General features: G+C 40.6%; 3 protein-coding genes and 1 pseudogene across 5 annotated transcripts; 2 read left to right on the top strand and 2 right to left on the bottom strand.

Annotated features, from left to right (window-relative positions):
* Positions 1-527: 527 nt before the first annotated feature.
* cyp4f3 (cytochrome P450, family 4, subfamily F, polypeptide 3) lies at positions 528-6,089 on the bottom strand. Its single transcript, XM_030409289.1, has 14 exons — positions 6,083-6,089; positions 4,490-4,694; positions 3,954-4,098; positions 3,752-3,805; positions 3,333-3,460; positions 2,894-3,015; positions 2,662-2,808; positions 2,378-2,501; positions 1,853-1,919; positions 1,647-1,776; positions 1,423-1,556; positions 1,262-1,326; positions 1,055-1,137; positions 528-982 (listed from the first exon to the last, which is right to left on the bottom strand). The coding sequence occupies exons 2-14, from the start codon at positions 4,691-4,693 to the stop codon at positions 778-780; spliced, it is 1,608 nt and encodes a 535-aa protein (XP_030265149.1). The 5' UTR covers position 4,694; positions 6,083-6,089; the 3' UTR covers positions 528-777.
* LOC115576732 (insulin receptor substrate 2-A-like) lies at positions 5,535-8,937 on the top strand. Of its 2 annotated transcripts, none has more exons than XM_030409288.1 (6): positions 5,535-5,703; positions 6,155-6,608; positions 6,758-7,007; positions 7,141-7,390; positions 7,475-8,033; positions 8,237-8,937. In XM_030409288.1, exons 2-6 carry the CDS (start codon positions 6,169-6,171, stop codon positions 8,637-8,639), a joined length of 1,902 nt encoding a protein of 633 aa, XP_030265148.1. In that variant the 5' UTR covers positions 5,535-5,703; positions 6,155-6,168; the 3' UTR covers positions 8,640-8,937. The 2 variants fall into 2 exon arrangements, with proteins under 2 accessions (XP_030265148.1, XP_030265147.1); XM_030409287.1 differs by having other exon boundaries at positions 5,537-5,703; positions 8,234-8,937.
* A 1,564-nt stretch (positions 8,938-10,501) lies between these two features.
* LOC115576734 (endonuclease domain-containing 1 protein-like) lies at positions 10,502-16,613 on the top strand. 2 transcript variants are annotated; one of them, XM_030409291.1, is made up of 6 exons: positions 10,502-10,629; positions 12,328-12,452; positions 12,562-12,656; positions 12,744-12,873; positions 13,241-13,397; positions 16,075-16,613. In XM_030409291.1, the coding sequence occupies exons 2-6, from the start codon at positions 12,375-12,377 to the stop codon at positions 16,461-16,463; spliced, it is 849 nt and encodes a 282-aa protein (XP_030265151.1). In that variant the 5' UTR covers positions 10,502-10,629; positions 12,328-12,374; the 3' UTR covers positions 16,464-16,613. The 2 variants fall into 2 exon arrangements, with proteins under 2 accessions (XP_030265151.1, XP_030265150.1); XM_030409290.1 differs by lacking the exon at positions 10,502-10,629 and having other exon boundaries at positions 12,209-12,452.
* A 1,168-nt stretch (positions 16,614-17,781) lies between these two features.
* Positions 17,782-17,890, bottom strand: LOC115577435 (uncharacterized; annotated as a pseudogene).
* Positions 17,891-22,823: the final 4,933 nt, after the last annotated feature.

Here is a 22,823-nt window from a genome sequence, read left to right as displayed (position 1 = left end):
ATTTACTGTAAGATAAAAATCACTGTGTGATCATCTTTAGAAATGTGATCTTCCTAATGCAACAGCCCTGTGATGAACACATCAACTGTCCCCACTGGTATATTTTCATTAAGATCTCTAAGATCCATGATTATATGTTTCAATCCTCCTTTCTATTTCTTACATTTATTTTTATGCACTAGTCTGGAATTTCAGCACTTAAGACTATATGATCTGGACCCATTGTGTTTTCTAGCTAAAAGGTGCAGTAACAGGTCATCTGCAAGCTTTTTCTTGCATTAAAAAAAAATGTTGGTGAGAGATATAAATAAATAGTTCAGTGTGTTCAAACTACTGAAGTAATTACAAAGCTTCTAACAGCTTCTAAGCTTTCAAAAGAGCCCAAAACCTTGTCGGTACAAATGGTTAAACAACAGCTATAAATTCACTTTGGGCCATACTGTGATAGGTGTTTAGTCTAAATGTTAATTCAACATGTATTTCTAGAAAACTTTTTTCTCCCCGCAGAGACTTTAAGAATGAGGATATTTTCTTTTAAACTCTGGATTGATTTAATCAAATGTAATACAATAAAAAGTGGTCAATGATTTGCTGAGTCATCTCACTGGAACAATCATTAAATTATATTAAAATCATTTAAAAACTGACAGTAAAAGAATAACGAAGCCTGACAAACTGCTTTGTAGAAAACATAGGTTACACATTCATTTAGTACAGTACAGTAAACATTAATCCAGAGACAAGATGAGAACTAAACTTCATTTCAGGTGTTTTTGTTCAGGTGTCTTCTTGTTGGTTCAGAGGCTCCACCTGCAGCCACAAGCCTCCCTCAGCACGCAGGACGAGCTGGGGGAGACGGCGAACTCCTCTAACACTGCCGCCGAGTTCAGGGTTCACCCCCGGGCTGAGACGAAACCTGAGCAGGGTCAACGCCACGACCACTCGAAGCTCTGCCAGGGCGAACTTCTGACCGATGCAGTTCCTGTGGACACATTCGGGGTTCTCATCAGATCTTATTTACCTCAAACCAGAAGGCGTAATGAGGACGCAGTACCTTGGGCCGGAGGAGAAGGGGATGAAGGCGTGAGAAGCCAGGCCCTCCTTGTTCGTAGGGTCGAAACGCAGCGGGTCAAAGTCCTAAAAGAGAGGAAATCACACAGATCAGACACAAGGAAACTGTGAAAAAGAAGAGAATAAAACTAAGATTTTGCTGAACTCAAATCGTAGTACTTGAGTAAAAGTACTTTCCATCACTGCTTACATGTGGGTTTGTCCAAACATCAGGGTTGTGGTGAGTTCCATAAATGCTAACCAGACAGATGGCACCTTGGGAAGAATAACAGAGGCGGACGTTGGTAAATCCCTTAAAATGATTGTTTTACAGGTGGAGTTCTGTATGTGGTCTGAGTCTGTCCCTCTCACCTGTCGGTACAGTGCAGCCCCCTGGCAGTGCCATGTCCTGGGTGTACCTCCTCGTCACCGCCTGCACAGGAGCGTGCAGCCTGAGGGACTCTCTGATGCACATGGTGGTGAAGGGGAGGCTGGACAGATCCTCCCTTGATGTAAACACACATGCATTTATCATCAGAACAAGAACTTTAACCACACTCAATACCGCAGGTTGTGTAGTGTGTTGTTTTTCTGACCACTCCACTTTGTGTTCGTCTCGTCCTTGCATCAGCTCCATCACTTCCTGCCTGCATTTCTCCTGGTAGTGGTCGTGGCGTGCCAGATTGTACAGCGTCCAGCAAATGGCGCTGGCCGTTGTGTCGTGACCTGTGGAGGAAACGGTTGAAGGGTTGAACCTCATTTTAAAAGGTGGACAAACAAGTGGTGCTTTAAAGAGTCTCACCTGCGAACATGAAGGTGTTGGCCTCAGCCTGTATCTCCTCGTCTGTCAGGCCTTGTCCGTCCTCATCCTGCAAAAGTACAGAATTACCCTTTTTGTTTGTTTTCTTCATAGCTCATTCATTAAAGGGACAGTTCACCCCCAAAATTCAAAATACATATCTTTTCTCTTCCATGAAGCGCTATTATCCATCAAGGTTGTTTTGGTGTGAGTTGCAAACTTTTGGAGATTTCAGCCGTAGAGATGCTTGCCCTCTACTGAATATAACAGAGCTGGATGGCACCCAGCACACTTCCTTCCAGCGATCATGACCTAATTACTCAAGATAGTTCACGGACCTTGTTGGTGAGGAGTCGGAGCTTGTAGCAGGACGAAAGATGGACGACAGGCTAGCTAACTAAGCTAACAAAGCTAACGAAACTCTGCAACTCAGATCAAACCAACACATAACACTACAGGTAAAAAAAAATTATTTTTTTTTGCTTTCGGGGGAAAAGTGTCCCTAAAATTTTCTTCTTTCTTTCCTACCTTCGACAGCAGTATGATGTCCACAAAGTCTTTCTTCCTCTGTGGTGCTATGGTGGAACCTGTCTCAGTCGCCCCCTGTTGGCTGATCAGGGCGCGGCGCTTCTGAACCACCTCCCTGGTAAACCTGCAAACACAACACAGATACCAAGTCTGTGATGAAATATCTCAAACATCTGATTCTGTTTCCAGCTTCCAGCTTATTGTGTTTGAAATTACTGTTTTACTGCACTCCATTTATTTGATTATCTTAGTAACTAGTTGCTGTACTTTTTCTCAGCAGGTACCTGTGCACGATGCTTAATGCCTTCTTGAATCGTTTCCCCTGCTCTGTTTTCCAGTAAATCCAGTCACAGTGGTGTAAAATCCTTTGGCGGCGATCTATTATCAGGTCGCTCAGCTCCACGATGGCTGACACGTACTCACTGGTTGACCTGGAGGGAGAATATTTTCAAAGAAATGGAAGAACAGGAAGGAGGAGAATATATTTGTGGTACGCAGTATGGATGGTGCGCTCACTGCTGACAGTTGCTGTTGTAGCTGAAGGCACATTTCAGCAGACTGTCCAAGGTCATCAGAATGACCTGGTCAAACATCTCGATGTTAGTTGTGCCTTCTGCCACCAGGCGGCGCCACTTTTCCTGAAAGACAGAAAATCAGCCATGTTTGTCTTCTGCTAATTGGAAGACAGTGGTACAGTTGACACTTCTGATGACATCTTTGGACAACGACAGTGAAGCCAAAACATATTTTGCTATCTGAAGGCTTTTTGGGTGTTGATATACTCGTAAAAAACGGTCTAAAATCATGAGAAATTGCATATTCTTTTCTTGAAACACGTAATATTTTATCCACCACCAGACCCCCGAACAAAGTCTGTGCACCAAAGTCCTCCATAAACCGAAAGAAAACACTGTTCTAGCTCATGTCTGTCTTCAGCACTGTCTGTGTGTCTCACATGCATGGTGTCAGTCGAGGTGTTGAAGATGGCGACGTAGTTCTTCAGGATGTCGAAATGAAAGGCTGGAGTCAGCAGCCGCCTCTTGCGAGACCACTCCTCCCCGTTGCTTAGCAACAGACTGTGTCCTGGGATGTTAGGGGGATAAAGGTGGAGGCGAGGATGCAGATTGAAATCAGCACTTGGAAAGCTATTACAGTTTTCTGACAGTGTGTTAATTCAATGACTAGACGACAACATTACACAGGATTGTTTTTTGGTGATGAGAAACCTTTAATACTCTATATTTAATATCAATAAATAAATAAAAGAAACGGTAAAAAGTTATTTTAGTGTGATTCATATGTTTTATGAACATGAACCATATTGGATTGGAGGTGAAAGGTGAAAATGAGGGCATCGTGGGATATCTGACTCACCAAGCCATGGACGCAGATGTCCGTAGATAAGCTCGTCTTTCATTGTGATGCTGGCTGCATGGAGGGAAGTCAGGAGGATAAAAGGGAACAATAAGTGTTTAATCAAGCTTTGGTTTTACGTGTGCTCTTAATAGCTCCAATAACAGTCCTGCTGGTGTTAAAAAATATGAAATTTAATTCGACTGATGGGCTGTCATCGTACCGGGAGCCATGAGAAGAGGTTTGACGTAGTCTGGGTGGAAGAGTCTGACCAGGTGATAGAATGGGCCGAGGAACCAGCTGCAGGAGTGTTTGTACGTCTGCACCAGTTCATCCACATCCAGGAGACCTTCCTCTGTGCTCCGCATCTGAGGCACAAATATAATATACAATGATGACATCACAATAATATGCATGAAGTTTAATCCAGTCCTATACAGGTGGGTTAGGTCTCCTCATCAATACAAAAGAGAAGACGATTGGATAGTGTTGTGTTGGGCAGAGCTCTGGAGGAATAAACACCCGGAGTCACATCTGATTCTGATTCTGATCCAGAGCCGTTTACTGCTGAAGCCCATTTCTGCTAAATTAATCACAATCACAATCACAAGAGGACATTTTGCAATCATTTGCACTGACCCCATCCTGTTGGTTGTGAAATTTACAGTAAGATTACCAGATGTGTTCATGAATGAAATTGCTATAATCACCTTTGAATTTGTAAAAAAAAAAAACACCTCAGGTCTTAATGTGTCCTACCTGGCCCAGGTGGCCTAAAATCCAGGAGTTTGCAGGTGGTTTGCTGAAGCAGGACAGCCTGTGCATGAACCAGGCGTGTCGCACCAACAACCTTGCAGTCCAGGCCGCGACCACAGCTGCCAGTCCTGTGCCGACCACAAACAGGACCTGACAGAGGCATCTCCAGCTGAGGACCTGAGAGAGGACGACCTGGAGGAGAGGCATCCTGTGGCAGAAAGAGAAATTATTCAGACGTTCAGGTTGTGCGACGCTCTGCTGTAGCAGTGCTCGTAACGAGAAGTTGTAAATGTTGAAACCAAACTGTTCTAACGGATTATTTCAACAGGAACAACTGCTGTAAGCATGATAAACACACCTCTTCCTCTGTCGGATAAAACAACCTCGTATTATGTTGATATAGACTAAGCGGGGAGGATAGAATCAGAATATCAGATGTCCCTAGGCCTACCACGGAGGACTTGGGATAAAAAGAGATTTAAGACCTTTGAGATGAAGATGAGCACCTGCGATCTGCAATCTGAACTGTAACATCATTTGTGAGGTTGCAAACACAGAACAAGAAACACCAAACAAACCCCAACAACATTACGCAATAGAAAGGCATAATAACTCTTATGATTATAAGACAAAAATCACAATTATGAGATTGAAATATCAATATCATGGAATATTAGTGTAAATCATGAGGTATACAAAATAGACAGTTACCAAAAAAGGTTAGATTATGAGTCAAAAATCATGTCTATGAAATCCGAAAGCCAAAATGACGATGTAAAAGTCAGTTTATGAAATGCAAAGCCAAAGATATGAACTTAAACTGATAAAAGACACAATTATGAGTCCAAATTATGAGATAAAAAAAATCCAAAATATGAGAAACATTTTTAATAATTAGTCAGAATCATGAATTATACCACAAAAATCTAAATTGTAAAATTAAGAAGTCACAATTATCAACTCTTTATATTATGATCCTGATTTAATATGAGAGTGTCTTTTTTTTTTCCTAATCGGGAGTTGTGTTTTACGAGGAGCTCCTGAAGGCCACACTGATTGGCACCGGATGCACCTGAGCTGACGCCTGGCTGAGTCTGAGGACTGTCACACAAAAAGAGTTTATAAATCATCGTTTTGGTCCTGCAGGAGGCCTGACATGAGAAGCAGGCGAGCCTGTGCGTGTTTCCAGGTGTAATGTTTGTACCTGAGAGTTTCAGGTGAGTTTTAATTAAACAGTTTTGCTCCAGTGTTGTGGTGGAGAACACAACCTTGCTAGCTAACTTAGCTAGCTAATTAGCTTAATTTGAATTAGCCCTTGTAGTTGACTAGAAGATGTTTACCAGATTCCGCCATGTTGGTCTCCATGTTTACTTTTCCTGATTTAGATTTAATGGATGAAGTAAGATAATTTGCCCTTCTTAATCTGTCAATTAGCATCATCAAAATGAATGTTACTATAATGCCATAAAATGTCAAATGCTTTTCTTTTTTAATTAAATATTTTTGCACTCTATGAATATTGGAGTGTATTAAGCTCTTTAGACAGGCACTCATTAATACATAATTTATTTATAGACCCTTTAATTAAAGATTTACTTTAGGATAAAAGACCAAATTGTGCAGATCCAGTTTCCAGTTTCATCGTCTTCCTCTGTGTGGATGTGGCAGGTCTTCAGAGGAAAATGGATGAAGCTGCTGAATCTCCACCTGCCTCCAGCTCTCCTCTGTCCTCTGTCAGCTCTACACAAACATGGCTGCCGGCTGTATCACCTGTGCGGCCTCCCTGGATGAACGGTTGCAAAGTGGATCCTGGGAACCCTCACATGGGGACGCACTCGAGTCCTCCGTTCCCTTTCTACGAGGAGCTCTTCTGCACCAGCCAGAGGTCCAGCACTCTGGCCCCTCTAGCTGGCGCCCTTGTGACCTCCTCTGGGCCGCGGAGTGACGTGGCGAAACAAGGTTACCTGGGAAAGGCAGAGCGGAACCAAAGAAAATATTTTGTCCTGAGAGCAGGAAGTCACACCGGGCCGAGCCGACTGGAGTGGTACCGGAACAAGGAGAGGTTCTCAGCGATGGAGAAGTCTGCTGGTAAAGCTGGGCTGTTCGGCTCGAGCAAGCAAGGGTCGGTTATAACAACTTAAACCAATTGAATTTAAAAGTGATTAAAAAAGCGATTGGTTTGAGATCCTGAGAAGGTTTTCTGTAGGTCTTTCAGGTGACTAAAGAAACTTTAAGATCTGAAATTACATTCAACTGATTCCTCCCTCCCAGGGTGATTTACCTGAGGTGCTGCCTTGGTGTGAGCCGGACTGGCAGTACCAGGAAAGGCCACACAGTGGCACTGTATGCCAAGGATCAGACGATGGTGCTGGCTGTGGAGGACCAGTGGGAACAAGAAGAGTGGTATCTGGCCATCAAGAAGCTGATGGAGGAGGAGCGTAGAGACGAGGAGCATGGAGAAGGCTTTGATGAAGAGGATGATGGATATTGCACTCTGCCTCCTGCTGCTTTCTTCAAAGAGGTTAGATCAGACTTTTAGTCTTATCTTTCTGTCTCATGCAGTTGAAATGAAGTAAGAAATGAGTTTATACGCTTTTTTAAGTACTACCAGCTCTTCATCAGATCCCTGCTAACTCCCTTCACCTCTGGCTAAGGTTTGGCCCGTCACCGTGAAGCCCAGAGATCTGGGTTGTTCCAAGTCCCTGGCAGGGGAGAGCCGGCTCTGCCTCACAGCTTCATCCCTCGTCTTGGTCAGAGTGGGAGTGTGCAGTGATTTGCCTTCAGTTACGATACCGTTGTTGAGCGTCCGTCGCTTTGGCCACTTGGACGGCTCGTTCTTCTTGGAGCTTGGCAGATCGGCGCCAAACGGTCCCGGAGAGATCTGGATGGAAGCCAGAGACCAAGGTGATTAAGACTTAAAGATGTTGTGACTTTTACTAATTTCTTTTTTCATAACACTGTGACTTGTCCTCTTTTTGGTTTGTACAGGAAACCCAGCAGTAGCCCAGCACATTCATGAGGTGGTTCGCGATACGGTACGGGCCCTACGAGCTCTTCCTGACTTCAGCAGGTCACCAACCTCCAACCCCAACCAGCCTCCAATCCTTCTGGCCTCAAAGCGATGCAGACCCAAATACAGAGACAAAGTGGTCAATGTGAGACCGCTCGGTTCTCGTCTGGTCCCGCCCCCCAGGAACTCTGAAAGTCCAACCCAGTGTTACCCAGAGTCTCGCAAACCAGATCCTGAATCTACTCTCAGCCCTGTCAGATCCTATCAAAGCTCCACGTCTGAGACCAGCAGCTACATGGAGATGAAGACAGACCATCATCTCCCAGTGAACAAACAGAGGGAAAACGATTGTTGGATGAAGGTGTGGGAGCCAGGTGGTGAGGAGGAGGAGGGGAAGGAGGAGGGCCGAGGGTACATGATGATGTCACCACAGGTAAGCAGTTCATCCGTGCTGCCTCAGAATGACTATGTGACCATGGCGAGCCCGAGTAAACATGACTGGCCCGTCTTCTCTTCCCCTCAGACATCCTTCAACAGGTGAGGATAAAAACTCAGTTTTAAAAATAGGTTTTAAAACTGTGGAAATGTACATTATGCTAAGTGTTTTTGACTTTGCCCTTGTTTAAATACTGTTTACAGTTGAGCAGTTTAAGTTCAGTTGGTTTAAGTAAAATAATATCCCTTTACATTTATAAGTCCAGTGAATATAAAGAAAATATACATCTTTGTGTCCTCAGCAGCTCCACCTCTGACAGCTACTCTCCTCAGCACCTGTCCCATCATGAGGCCGACGAGTGCAGCCAGCCACACTGTCAGTCACAAACAGAAACTGACCAATCACAGATGACCATCAGCTGCTCCGCCCAACCACAAGATGACGCAGTACAGCAGCAGAACTCATCAGAGCAAAGACGACTCCCAGCACCGAGCAGCACCACTCTGTCCCCTGTGAGCAGTGTTGATGTTCTGATGGGGACAGCTCCTTTCGTCCCATGTGGTCCAGGCTATACCAGGCCAGTCCAGGCCAGTCCAGACTCTGGTTCAGGTCGGCCTGGTCGACTCCAAGCTGTGTCAACCCGCTCTGTCAGAAGACACCGGCTGTCGTTGTGTCTGCCTTGTTGTCTGCAGACTGAGGACAGATGACGTGAACAGGAGCTGTTGATTTCTCCTGCTGCAGCAGGTTCTTACTCCTGATGGAGTAACTGAATTAAATATTTCATTGTTACTGTTGCTGGAACTTGTTGTGACAGAAACTGTAGCTTTAATGTCTTCCATTGAACACCTCAGTGTATGTTTGAGAAAAATAGTCTTTGTTGACAATGTTCTTTGGTGTGGATTGAAAGAAGCCTTGTGTTAGTTTGGGTCTAAACCACACAGCACTTGAAGATGCTCCCCTCTTCTCAGAAAAAGATTTAAAAAATAAAGTCACATGAATTCACAATTTGAGTCCCTTATTGACAATATTCACACAACTTCATACAGCTCTGTTTAGGACTTTGGATGTTTTCCACCCTGTAGAATTTTCTTTAATCAATTCAATCAATAGCAAATGTGTCAGTATTATGATATAGATCAAGAACGAGACATGTTTCTGGTATTTAGATAACTTTAATTGATATAAATGCGTTAGAGTCACAAGACATATTCTCATGCTGAGGTGTGCTTAACTCTGAACTTGCATACAGAGCTGTCTGTTAGCCGTATCTGTTCAGTCATGCTTTCTCTCTATTCAAATGAAGGTAGTGTTTTATCTTCCAGGTATCCAACCTCTTTTGAATAAACTATGAAGTCGCTACCCTGCTAGAGCACTTTACATGGTGACTCTGCTACAGCTGTGTCATGACTATAACTGTCGTCTTAACAATGGGGGCAGGAATATAACACATCCCAAAGACTTGACAAATGCCCCATATTTAATGTCAAATTTAGAGTTAAAGGTGCACTAAATGGGTAGAGCTGACATGTCTCTGCTGTGAGCTTGTTGTTAGACTTAATGCTGCAGACAGTTTGCTCATTCATAAAGCTGATCAGCTCAAAAGATGTTTGTGTTGATGAATAATGTGCTGACTACATGGGATTAACAGTTGCTCTGATATTGCATTCTGGTTGTTCCTAGAATGCAACATTTGATTTCAATTGAGAAAAAAAAAAAAAAAATTCATATTCAAGACAAGCATTTCTGGCTGGATTGGAAGAGTAAAGGAGGCTCATTTAGGAAACTGATGTCCAAGTGGATCATGTTTTTCACATTTTTAATCTTGAAATCATTCATATTTTGGGTAATCTGTCACTGTTTATTTAGTTACAATAAACTATTGCAGCTTCCAGTGTAAGTTCCTTTTGCATTTACAGGACAGAGGATGGAATAGATATCCCTAAAAGTGCTCTATCTTCTCTTTATTCAAATCACCCTAGAGTTCCTAAGGTACCAAACACTTCCTGAATAGATGTTCACTTTACATGGTTAATCTTCTTTGATACCTGTGTCATGAGTGACATTGAGATCATGACTAACATAAAATAGTTGAGTGTCTACAAAATGTTACACTACAAAAGACGGATGACAAAAGGTCCCTCATCGTCTTTTCAGTCCACACATGGTTCATGATACAAAAGCATCAAATGTCACATAGATCCCCTTTAAATGCCAACGTTCAGCTTTAATTAGTTTGTTTGAGCCAAATCAAGTGAATTTGAATTTTGCCATTTTATGAACAGCGCCAATGTAATTGTAGCAAAAGGAGGATTGGACGAATGATAATAACATACATTAAGCAGACATATTTGATATTTGCTGTAAAAATACTTGGCACTGGGCTGCACCATATGTCGGCCTCATCCTGATTCTGTGAACTTGTCCAACATGTATATTTTGCATACTCTATCTGCATGTCTCACACATGGAGCTGACCGTAACTGATTTCTGCTCAGTTAGTATTCATCTTTATTCAAATTGGACAGATAAACATGTGTTGCCCGTCCACCTGGACACTATATGATGAGGTCAGTGTAAGCAGGATGCAGCTTCAGAGAATCTCCTTCACTGAAGTAATCTTCACCAACTGGTGCCTGATCCAGACGACCAGCTCCTGACAGAACCACAGCGGGTGAACCAGCCAGCCCGTCAAATTAGGTAAGTCACATTCTTTTGATAAGCTCCATAGAGTTGTTTTGTACATTGTTAGTTCATTGTTATTTCAATTTAATGCAGACATATATATATATATATATATATATATATGTGTGTGTGTGTGTGTGTGTGTGTGTGTGTGTGTGTGTGTGTGTATATATATATAATATATAAAGAAGAGAGACACAAGGTATAAACTGCAAAAATGAACCGATTTATTAACCAAATAACCAAATAATACTTAAAGTCTGGACCTAACATAAACAAGCAAAAACATGGTGCTCTTAAAACAGAAGAGCCCCAAAAGAAGGGAGCCAAAAGGTGAAAAAAGGAGAATCTCAAAGACAGCCAGGTCTTAAATACTCTTGGGAGGACTGATCAGGTGCTCGCAGGAGTGTTGATTATAACTCCGCCCACCAGGAACCTGCAGGATAACAGACAAACATAAGAAAAAACACACACACATACCCACAGCAGGCCCTGCTAAAGGCCTATATGTCTGTGTGTATATATATATATATATATATATATATATATATATATATATATATATATATATATATATATATATATATATATATATATATATATATATATATAGGCCACCTGCACTCTTGAAACAAATGAATTTCAGGCAGAACGGTGATGAGGAGTTATTAAGAAAAAAGAAATCTGTCAATACCTGCTTATTTTAGTCATTGACAATTCTCCTTTTCTTCTTCCCCTTCCCTGTAAAAGATTGCTGCTGAAAAAAAAGTACTTATCACGCCCGACCCTGCTTAGCTTCCGAGATCGAGCGTGCTCAGAGTGGAATGGCCATAAGCAAGAGCTCTGCTCACAAAGAGGCTATATAAATATATATATATATATATATATATATATATATATATATATATATATATATATATATATATATATATATATATATATATATATATTTGTCCACTTACCTCTCAGGGCTTCCGTACTACTAGGATCTCAACCTCACATCATTGAATGACATCGTGCACAAAGAGTCACTCTGCTGCCCTGCTCAAATAATAATAGAACATTTAAAAGAACATTTTACCTCACCAAGAAACAATATTCAAAAACAAAAACAACCCGTCAGTTCATATATATTTTTTCTTTTTATTAATCATCTTTTCTTTTTTTCCATCAGAAACAACTGACAGGTAAAATTAAACTTTGAGGCCATCTTTGGGCAGGCTTACGTAATATATTTTCAACCATCATGCGGTGTCTCTTTACAGACAGCAGAGGTCGCTGCTGCTCCGAAACTGGAGAAACAATGTAGGATCTGATATTATTATTATTATATATTTGTTATCAGATCATTCGGTCAGCAGACAGTCATGATCTAAAACAACTTTTTTTTTTAAGTATATCACAGAATATGTTAGCTTGAGCAAAAGTTTGTCTTTCTTGACACTGTTGTTGTTCTGTTATTTATCTGTGGATGCACCCAATCAGTGTTCAGCTTTACTTCGACCCTTTTTGTCATATTTATTTCCCTTTTGGTGTGGGTTGAATCAAGCCTTGCGTTTGGGTCTGTACCACACAGCACTCACTTCTTTTTCTTTTTAAAGAATCAAGATTCATTTCTTTAACCCTTCATTCACACAAATTCATACTGCTCAGTTTAAGACTTTGGATGTTTTACACCCAACATAATTGTCATGATGTGTTTGTGTTTATTAGGCCTCCAGGACAGTTCAGTATCCCTGACACCAGAGGGTTCTTCCAGGATGCAAACCTTGGTACCTTTGTGCGCTCTCCTCTTGCTCCTCTTTTCTGCTCAGGCAGATGTTGTGGCTAAGTTCGAGGTTTGTGAACTAATTCCAGTTTATTCAAAGAATTCAAGGAAGGTTACATTTGTTTGTGTGTAGTTGTTGCATTTGAGATTAAACTAGGAGTCTTTGTCATTTGTTCCAGGATAACTGCTCGGAGTTCTTCTATCACAAAAAGGTGCCAAAGTGGGGGGAGTCTACTGATGGTGCTGTCCGTATTTGTCAGCGCTACGGCGAAGGGTAGGGAAACAGCACACAGATAGATATCAATACATATACCTAGCATCATGTTAACTGCATTTTGTTTCATTCATTTTCAACTGACAGTTCGAACTCCAAGTTCCACTTTGCCACCCTGTATGACACCAAACATCGTATTGCTGTCTACTCTGCCTATGTTATCGAGCTGCCCATGAATGGAGGTCAAGATTCGAGACTATGGTTAATTGAGCCTCAGGTTGGTGCCACATTTGTGCATGCTGCATCCACAGTATTTATGTGGTCAAAATCATCAAGGAGACATATGATGCTCATGTTGTGTTTCCTAATTTTATTTTGGGCTACTACTAGAAAAGGTTAACATGCTTTTATGATCAAAAAGGTTTTCTCATACTGTCCAGTGTTAAAGCATTTTATTCCCCTCTTTTGAAACGCTCTATTTTAGCTGCTGTCTCTTTCTGTTCATTTAGTAGAGTTTTAAAAAAAACAAACTTATGCACAATGGATTGATCTCTTTCAGTATGTATTGTATGAGGACAGGTGCTTATATTTGCTCCAGGGACAGCTTCAGAATATTTAAATCAGAATTGTGATATGCCTTACAGCTGGTGGACACAACATGGAAAGGAGAGATGGAGGAAGAGAGGATTCTGAAGCAAGAGCACAGTGGAATCGACCTGGGGAAAAAACAGGCTCTGAATGAGGACTACAAAGAGTCTGTCTTCGACCGTGGTCACCTCAACCCCAACGGACACCATTCAGGTAAGGGAGGTTGAGCATGGGTGGTTTTTCGGGAGAGAGGTCAGTAGTCGGCAGTAGACACCAGATAAAGGTGTCAGTTCATCAACGTATAATCAAATCTGGGATCCTTTTACTTTGTCCAATGAAATTCACACAATAATGTTTTATCAACTGTTGTAGTGACCTCAAAAAAAGAAAGAAAAAAAGGATATATTTTCCTGTCTAATCCAATCCTGTCTACTGATGATCTGCACAAGGCTTTTTTCACTGATCATGGCAGAATGGTCCGATCTGCATCTGATACGCCTCAGCATAGACCAGGGGTACTCAAATACAAATCTTAAAGGGCCACAAAGAATTTTTTCAATTACTCAAAGGTCCATGTATTGAGGTTGCACAGGCCACATGCAATAATACTGTAATATTCATAACAAAATGTCCTTTTCATTCAAAACAACTAAAATACGAACTAAAATAAAATGTCATTTCCATTTTGACATAAATCAAAATACATAGTTGAGTATTTTCCTCTTTTTGCAGCTTGATATAACAATTTCAGTGCATTTATTTTTGTTGTTCTAACTTCTGAATTTTGAGGAAAATTCCTATGCTACGTCTCATAACGCCGTTTCAAATTGGAAATCTTCATCACAGCTATAGTCTCCTGGCATATTGGGTCTTGCGATGGTTGGAGGGAGAATGAATCCAAATTTTTCAGTCCATTCTTCTTGAATTGCTGAATTTCGATGTCCACTTTTCTCATAGCAGTGAACTTGGAACAGGCCATTTTCTAGGCTCCTACAGCCGGCAAAATGTCAATATGTGAACTGTTCCAAAAACGAGAGTGAAAATTAAAAGGAGGCCGGATGCGGCCCGGGGGCCTCCTATTGAGGACCACTGGCATAGAAGTTCACTGACCTGAAGCCCATTTTACTGACAGAGATGGGCAGTCTTTCAGTTACATATATTTTTATACTTATATATACTTAAATGATATGATATGTATTTAATTTCGGGTATTGTGCAATGTATATTTTGATGAGAAGGAAAAAAGTAAGATGCCATTTGGAACCGACATTTTAAGAGCTGGTATTTATGTACTTAAGTACTTAAAATACATGGTAACCCTTGTGTATGTATGGTACAAAAAATGTGGATGACAGAGGAATTAATCAGTAATGACCTGATGACTAATGAAGCATTAATGAGTAATTCCTCAACAACTGTGATTTGCATGCAGTATATAGTATGTTTATGTGAGTTGTTCCTGATAAACTATGATTGTGACAAACAACTGACAACTCATGAATTACTAATGACCTAATCATTAGTTACTCTTTTTGTCTTAATGTGATAACAATTGTTTGTACAGAATGTATATATTTTAAATAGCAAATTACTTTTACTTTTAAATGAATACTTGATATTTTTTACAATCTCTTTCTGTCTTTCAAATATAAGCCTACAGAATCTTAAACAAAACCTTCAAATATACACATTTTTGGTCAATCTGTTACAGATGAGCAGTGGAGGTTTAATTCTGATTTCTGGTTTCAATGATTTTGTTAGTTGGTTGCCTGTGGTGTCTGTTGTCAAACCAAAATTAGGGCAGCTATCAGAGGTTCGAGCCAGAGAAATATCTGCAATAATTTCTTGAGAGTCTTAAATTATGATATGGAGCCGCTGTTATTCCAGAGAACATTTGCCCACACTAAATTACCAATTGCAAAGTTTCTTCTATATTTTTCCATTTTACACAGACAAAAGAGAATCAAATACATATTTTCTACGCTTTCTTTTCTTGTTATCTTTAAATAAATATTTCTTCCATGAAGTTAAACCTGTATTTGGCATTCACTAAATATTTTATTGTCTCAAGCATGTTAGCTCAAGATTAGAATAATATAATTAATATAAGAAAGTAAGATTTTAAACATGATCTGTAATGCATGCCTCTCTGGCCTTCCACATATTTTAACTTGTTTGAGAGAAATGTTTATTCAAATGTTAAGGATGTAGTCAGCAGATTTCTGGTTTATGTTAAATTAAGGAATTTGTGTAGCAGCTGTTATTTTCATCATTACAGATTACATGTAGGATAACCTAATGAGAAACTCTGATCAACCCAGACTACATTTGAATTTTTTTTCTATTGCTATAACTCATAAAAAGAACAGTTATATTCCTTTTTATGTACATTAAAGATGCAAGATGAATGTTTTGAGTAAATGCTTCCCTTCTCATAGGAGAAAAGTCTGTAGTGCCTGTAGTTTGTGCCAATGCTGTCTTCATATCTGTTATTTGATTTCAACTGTGAATGTGGAATATGCATAATGTTTTTATCAGCATTGAAAATGTTTTTGAGACATTTATAATGCGACAAAAGAAAAAGGAAAATGTTTGTGGCTGTGTCCATTTTTTATCATGACGCACAATATTTGTAATGTTACAAAAGTTATCCAAAAGCATTCAAATTTACATTATATTTTTTTTATGTTCGAAAATACAACTATTCAATGTCATTTGTATTCGTTCACTGAAAAATTATTTTGTCGATAGTATAAAACATGCTCAAATTTGAATAATCCACTTGCTACTAGACACATCTCTCTCTCACACACCTTTTTCAAGCCACCCTCTGCATCCTATCAAGCAACCTTTATAGTAAATGTCTATTTCTTTTCATTCCTCTCTCTAGAAAACCATAAACGTGCTGCCACTTACACCCTGACCAATGTGGTTCCTCAGAACCATAAACTGAACACGGAAGCCTGGAGGAAATATGAGGCCAAGCTCCTCACAAAGATAAAATCTTGCACTAAAGCGTTTGTGCTGGTTGGTGCTGTTCCCTCTGAAGACAACTGGATTGTCAAAAACAACGTGAAGAGTGTCAACATACCGGACTTCCTGTGGAACGCCTATTGCTGTGTGGACAACAATGACAAACCCAAATTGAGGGGTGCAGCCTCTGCGAAGAACTCTGAGGACAACAAGGTGAATGAGCTCACTCTGGATCAGCTGAAAGAATTCCTAAAGATCCCCAAGGAGGCAGAAGGGGTGCTGTTTGACAAGGACTGCACTTCATAAGTGATAATGGAGGGATGATGGTAAAACTATTTTAGATACCATTGCCATTTGGATTAAATTTGTAACAACGAAAAGCTTTTATTCATATTGACTAATACGTCCCTTAATGTCCATCTCATTCAACCACAAATGAATACATCCAAATAAACAGCTGAGGGATAAATTGACTGTTTACTTGTGTCTTTTTCATTTCAGTATGTCGACAAAAACACCTGACCAGAACATAACCATCCATACTATTTTATAATACGGCACATGAATCATTGCTCATGTGTGGCTTGAGTGGGAAGTGGCATAGGCCTCCTTTAAGCCCAATTTTACCCACATTCAGCAGAGATAACTGAAGCCACAGGACTCACCGTCCATCCCACTGAACCCAGAAATTGTGACCTTATTTCGTTACTGATGTACTGCAACTCCAGCATCAGTAATTCATCAGACAATCACATTACAATTAAAGTTCTCAACGGGCCTGAAAATTACAACCCGACCGGACCCGCAGGTTTTACTTTTAGCCAATTCCATCTTCTCCAGGTCTGCGTCTGCCCCTCCCCATGAAGCAGGCAGCCAGACTTACTCTTCACCACATGTGAACAGCGATGATTCACAACAAACTATTGGCTATAATTTATAAACCTGCAAGAAGTGTGTTTTATAAAAAAGGAAGCCCGAGGCCCGACCCGACCCAACTTGGCCCGAACCCTTGAACCTCTATATCAGTTCAAGTGTACGTTGTATAGAGAAAATTCGCACCGCTTTGCATCGCCGTCAGACCGGCCTTTCTTTTGGCCTTACTTTTGGCAAAAACTTGTAAATGTCTATAGGGAAGGTGCTGGTTGTGTACAGTCTAACAGCAGCAGGAAGAAAGGACCTGGATACCTCTCCTTCACACACTAGATGTGAATGTTTTCTGGTTTCTTTTCTCCTCTATGACATTAAACTGAATAATTTGGGGATTGATGACAAAGACATTTGAGGAGGTCATCTTTTTTACGTTTCAAAACAAGTCTCCATCTACTTCAGCTGTACAGGGGAATGATGCAACAATGTGCTGATGTGAACCTCCAGAAATGTTTTCTGGACAACAAAACATTCACCTGACTTTCCATCAGCAGGAGGATGAGTAGATAATGACTGAATTTTCCAAATTTGAGGGAAACAATAAAAGAGGACTCAGTCACTATTAGTCCAGTCAACTATGCAGCATGTTAAAGTCTTGGCGTTAACATACTAACATAATGCTTTCCAGCACTTTTTCAAGTATATTTTTCAGAGTCTTGTGACAGCTCCCTCTGCTGTGTGCACGGAGCTTGTAAAAAGCTTACAGCACCTGGTATTCCCAGGCGGTCTCCCATTCAAGTACTAACCAGGCCCGACCCTGCTTAGCTTCCAAGATCAGACATGTTCAGAGTGGTATGGCCATAAGTGAGACAACCAGATACAAATGGGATTTTTACACATGATGTTCATTGTATATCTGTCTGCTCTTATATAGAGTCACATTGAAACAACATGTTTTTATACATTCTGGTTAAGAATCTTGGATTACAATGACGTCATTTCCACACATGATAAAGACTGTTCCTGAAGTATATTTCCTCAGCCACTGTATTAAAGTCCTGTTTTCTTTATGAGGTAGTTGGAGGCCTCTTCACTCAGTTTCTACTGTGCTACATTTATGCTAAATATTATAAATACTCTTTTAATCAAAGTAAATATATGAAGAAGCTATCTACATATAAAATATCAAGCTACATGATAAATCTGACATCATCTATAAAAATCCTGTTTGTAGTTGTGTCTCTTGCTTACGGCCATACCACTCTGATCACGCCTGATCTTGTCTGATCTTGGATGGGAGACTGCCTGGGAATACCAGGTGCGGTAAGCTTTTTACAAGCTCTGGGCACACAGCAGAGGATGCTACTGATGATTTTTTTCTTCACTGGACACAAACGGTGGGAGCTGAACTATGTCACTACATATGGTCAGCTTATTTAAATACACATTTCTCCCATACACCTGTTTTTCTTTTTAGCAACAAGATGATAACTTAATCAAAAGTATGCTGCAGCTATAATCTTAACACCTTTTTTTTTAATATATAATTTTATTTTATTAATTTCTGTGGGTCATCATAGTTAGGTACCAGGAAGTACATCAAAGCAACATCAGAGTTTCATCAAAATTCCATCAAATTCAGAGTTACATTTTTTTTACGTTCAATGCTTTCATAATAATAATTGGTTATACAGACCCACCCTTACCACCCCACCTCCCCCCACCCAACCCACCCTTCCATCCACCCTACCTATCCCACCCCACACCCCTTAACCCACCCACCCGCACCCGATAGAGCTGAATACCCCGAGTACACAAGAATTCTCTTGAGAAAAGGCTCCCCTGAAGCTTCTATCTAAATGCTGGTATGCATTCAAAACCTGACACACTTACACACTCATACACCTGACAAAACAAAACAAAACACACACACACACACACACACACACACACACACAAAAGCTATAATCTTAACACCAACACCGCTCTGACAACACAGGGCTCCTGTCTGTCAATAAAGCTAATACACACTGTGAATTATGTTTATTATATGCAGCAATAAAACAGTCTGAGAAAAAGAAGAGACTGAGTTAATATATATTGAATTATGGAAATATATCTTAAAAAGGCAGAAATAATTTAATAACTTCTTGATACAATCTGTTTTTCAATTGGATATTTCACATATGCAGAAAAAAAAAGTTATATATTACCGTTTCAGACGGAAACATTTGGGCCTCATTCATGAACCGTTCTTACGGACAAATTTGTTCTTAAGTCCCACTTACGAAGATTTTACAAAGATTGTGGCATTCATGAATTTTTTCTTATCTAGGATTTTTTCTTAGGCAAGAACAAATCCTACGAACACTCAGGAGTACTCTTACGCACATTTCAGTGCCGAAATGTTGGCATGGTTGTGTTTTCTTCTCTTGTGTAGTTCAATAAAATGCAATATTACAGTGATAATTCTGTCATATTTATTCATTTATTTATTCATTTCATATTTTTGGTAATTTACAAAGAATTTAAATTCAAAAATAAATTAAATGTGCCAATGATTTAAGATAAATCAAGTAAATTGGAAACATGCCATCAATTAGTAACCCCCCCCCCCCACCACCATATTTATATAATGGCATTTCTCCATCCAAGGCCCGCAAAACAATGGCATATATATTGCTCCTGCGGCTTTCATCAATGTAAGAACACAGCTGCGAACAATTCTGAGGCTTACGAACGCGTTGGTGAATCTGACGTAGGGTTTTCTTAAGGAACCTCTTAAGAACAACTTAAAGAATCTAAGAAGATTCTTAAGAAGATATTGGTGAATGAGGCCCAATATGTTTATGTCAGAATTTAGCAGTTATGTTCTGCTGCAAACTCTTACAGGGAAGGGACAAAAGAGAAAATTGTTCATACAGCATGTTAAATCTTTGCACTGACTTGAACAATTTAGTATTGTTTCAGATTTTCCTGGTCCAAATGATTTGTAATAAACGTAGGCTCAATCCTGAAAAACTTTAAGAGAAAAGAAGGTGACTTATCTAATGTCTCGCTGATGAGTGAGTGGCTGGTTGGCTGGTTGACCCGCTGTGGTTCTGTCAGGATCTGGTCGTCTGATGTCCTCAGAGAAGGAGATTCTCTGAAGCTGCATCCTGCTTACACTGACCTCCTTATATAGTGTCCAGGTGGATGGGCAACACCTTTTTGTCCGTCCAATTTGAATGAGGATGAATACTAGCTGAGCAGAAATCAGTTAAATGTGAGGCATGCAGATAGAATATGCAAAAAATACACATTGGACAAGTTCACAGAATCAAGATGAGGCCGGCGTGAGGTGCAGCCCGATGCTGTCTTTATTGTCGTGTCGCTTCACTCACATTTTACAAAGTATTTTAACCACAAGGGACCTTTTATCATCCTTCTTTGTCTTTCACAATGTAATATTTTGTGCCCACTCAACTATTTTATGTAAGTCATGATCTCAATGGTACCAATGACACAGGTATCGAAGATTAACCATGTAAGGTGAACATCTTATTCAGGAAGCGTTCTGTAGGCTTTAAATAAAGAGAAGGTAGAGCACTTTTTAGGGATATCTAAAGCAGCGTAGGTAAAAGACGGAAAAATATGCAAGTTCATCAAGCCAAGAACAAGTCAGTGTAACTCTTATGTCTTCATATTTCCATCCTCTGTCCTGTATATGCAAAAGGAACTCACACTCAAAGCTGCAATAACGTGTTGTTACTAACCAAACAGTGACAGATTACCCAAAATATTAATTCATTTAGGAGTAAAAATTGAAAAAAACATGATCCAACTGGATGTGGATATCAGTTTCCTGAGTGAGCCTCCTGCACTCACCCATTGCAGCGACAATCTTTTGTCCTAAATATGGATTCTTTTGCTTTTTCCTAAATTAAGTTCAATTGTTATGTTCTAGGAACAAGAGCAATGTCAGAGGAACTGTTAATCCCATGTAGTCAGCGCATTATTCATCAACACAAACATCTTTTGAGCTGATCAGCTTCATTAATGAGCAAATTATTTGCAGCATAATGTCTAACAACAAACTCACAGCAGAGACATGTCAGCTGTACTCATTTAGTATACCTTTAACTCTAAATTTGACATTACAAAGGGAGCATTTGTCAAGTCTTTGGGATGTGTTATATTCCTGCCTCGATTGTAAGTAGACAGCATTATAGTCGTGACACAGCTGTAGTAGAGTCACCATGTAAAGTGCTCAGCAGAGTAACGACTTCATAGTTTATTCTGATACCTGGAAGATAAAACACTACCTTTATTTGAATGAAGAGAAAGCATGTCTGAACAGATATGGCTAACAGACAGCTCTGTATTTGAGATATGCAAGTTCAGTGAGTCAGGAACACGTCAGCATAAGAATATCTCCTGACTCCAGCCCGTTTATATTAATTAAAGTTATCAAAATACAAGAAACATCGTCTTGTTCTCCATCTAGTACTTTTGCTCTCAGTTGAATATAAAGAAAATTCTACAGGGTGGAAAACATCCAAAGTCCTAAACAGAGCTGTATGAACTTGTGTGAATATTGTCAATAAGGGACTCACATTGTGAATTCATGTGACTTTATTTTTAAAATCTTTTTCTAAGAAGAGCGGAGCATCTTCAAGTGCTGTGTGGTTTAGACCCCTTCTGACAGAGCGGGCTGACACAGCTTGGAGTTGACCAGGCCGACCGGAACCAGAGTCTGGACTCGCCCGGACTGGCCTGGTATAGCCTGGACCACATGGGACAAAAGGAGCTGTCCCCATCAGAACATCAACACTGCTCACAGGGGACAGAGTGGTGCTGCTCGGTGCTGGGAGTCGTCTTTGCTCAGACGAGTTCTGCTGCTGTACTGCGTCATCTTGTGGTTGGGCGGAGCAGCTGATGGCTCATCTGTGATTGGTCAGTTTCTGTTTGTGACTGACAGTGTGGCTGGCTGCGCTCGTTGGCCTCATGATGTGACGGGTGCCGAGGAGAGTAGCTGTCAGAGGTGGAGCTGCTGAGGACACAGATGTATATTTTCTTGTATTCACTGGACTTATAAATGTAAAGGGATATTATCTTACTGAAACAAACTGAACTTAAACTCAAATCCTCATAGAAAAGCTGGTATTTAAACAACAGCAAAGTCAAAAACACTGAGAAGGTTGAATTACCTTGAGCCAAGAAAAGCAGCACACATTTTTAATTCAGCATAATGTACATTGTTTACTCGGGCTCGCCATGGTCACATAGTCATCCTGAGGCAGCACGGATGAACTGCTTACCTGTGGTGACATCATCATGTACCCCCGGCCCTCCTCCTTCCCCTCCTCCTCCTCACCACCTGGCTCCCACACCTTCATCCCACAGTCGTTTTCCCTCTGTTTGTTCACTGGGAGATGATGGTCTGTCTTCATTTCCATGTAGCTGCTGGTCTCAGAAGTGGAGCTCTGATGGGATCTGACAGGGCTCAGAGTAGATTCAGGCTCTGGTTTGTGAGACTCTGGGTAACATTGGGTTGGACTATCATGGTTTCTGGGGGGCAGGACCAGGCGAGAACCGAGTGGTCTCACATTGACCACTTTGTCTCTGTATTTGGGTCTGCATCGCTTTGAGGCCAGAAGGTTGGTGACTGGCTTAAGTCAGGAAGAGCTCGTAGCGCCCGTACCGTATCACGAACCACCTCATGAATGTGCTGGGCCACTGCTGGGTTTCCTGTACAAATCAAATCAAATCAAATCAAATTTTATTTGTAAAGCCCTTTACAATAGCCAGACGGTACCC

This window comes from Sparus aurata, chromosome 24 (assembly GCF_900880675.1).
Source record: "Sparus aurata chromosome 24, fSpaAur1.1, whole genome shotgun sequence".
NCBI classification, from domain to species: Eukaryota; Metazoa; Chordata; class Actinopteri; order Spariformes; family Sparidae; genus Sparus; species Sparus aurata.
Note: the sequence above shows the minus strand (reverse complement) of the source record. Positions and strands in the feature narration are given on the sequence as shown.

Excerpts from the sequence above, each read along its gene's own strand:
- cyp4f3 (XM_030409289.1), bottom strand. The coding sequence starts at position 4,693 with ATGCCTCTCCTCCAGGTCGTCCTCTCTCAGGTCCTCAGCTGGAGATGC. Across the intron at positions 3,806-3,953 it reads ACCTCTTCTCATGGCTCCCG|CCAGCATCACAATGAAAGAC; the intron begins GTACGATGACAG and ends CCCTCCATGCAG. Across the intron at positions 983-1,054 it reads CCCTTCTCCTCCGGCCCAAG|GAACTGCATCGGTCAGAAGT; the intron begins GTACTGCGTCCT and ends ATGTGTCCACAG.
- LOC115576732 (XM_030409287.1), top strand. The coding sequence starts at position 6,169 with ATGGATGAAGCTGCTGAATCTCCACCTGCCTCCAGCTCTCCTCTGTCC. Across the intron at positions 6,609-6,757 it reads TTCGGCTCGAGCAAGCAAGG|GGTGATTTACCTGAGGTGCT; the intron begins GTCGGTTATAAC and ends CCTCCCTCCCAG. Across the intron at positions 7,008-7,140 it reads CTGCTGCTTTCTTCAAAGAG|GTTTGGCCCGTCACCGTGAA; the intron begins GTTAGATCAGAC and ends CCTCTGGCTAAG.
- LOC115576734 (XM_030409290.1), top strand. The coding sequence starts at position 12,306 with ATGATGTGTTTGTGTTTATTAGGCCTCCAGGACAGTTCAGTATCCCTG. Across the intron at positions 12,657-12,743 it reads TGTCAGCGCTACGGCGAAGG|TTCGAACTCCAAGTTCCACT; the intron begins GTAGGGAAACAG and ends TTCAACTGACAG. Across the intron at positions 13,398-16,074 it reads CCCCAACGGACACCATTCAG|AAAACCATAAACGTGCTGCC; the intron begins GTAAGGGAGGTT and ends TCCTCTCTCTAG.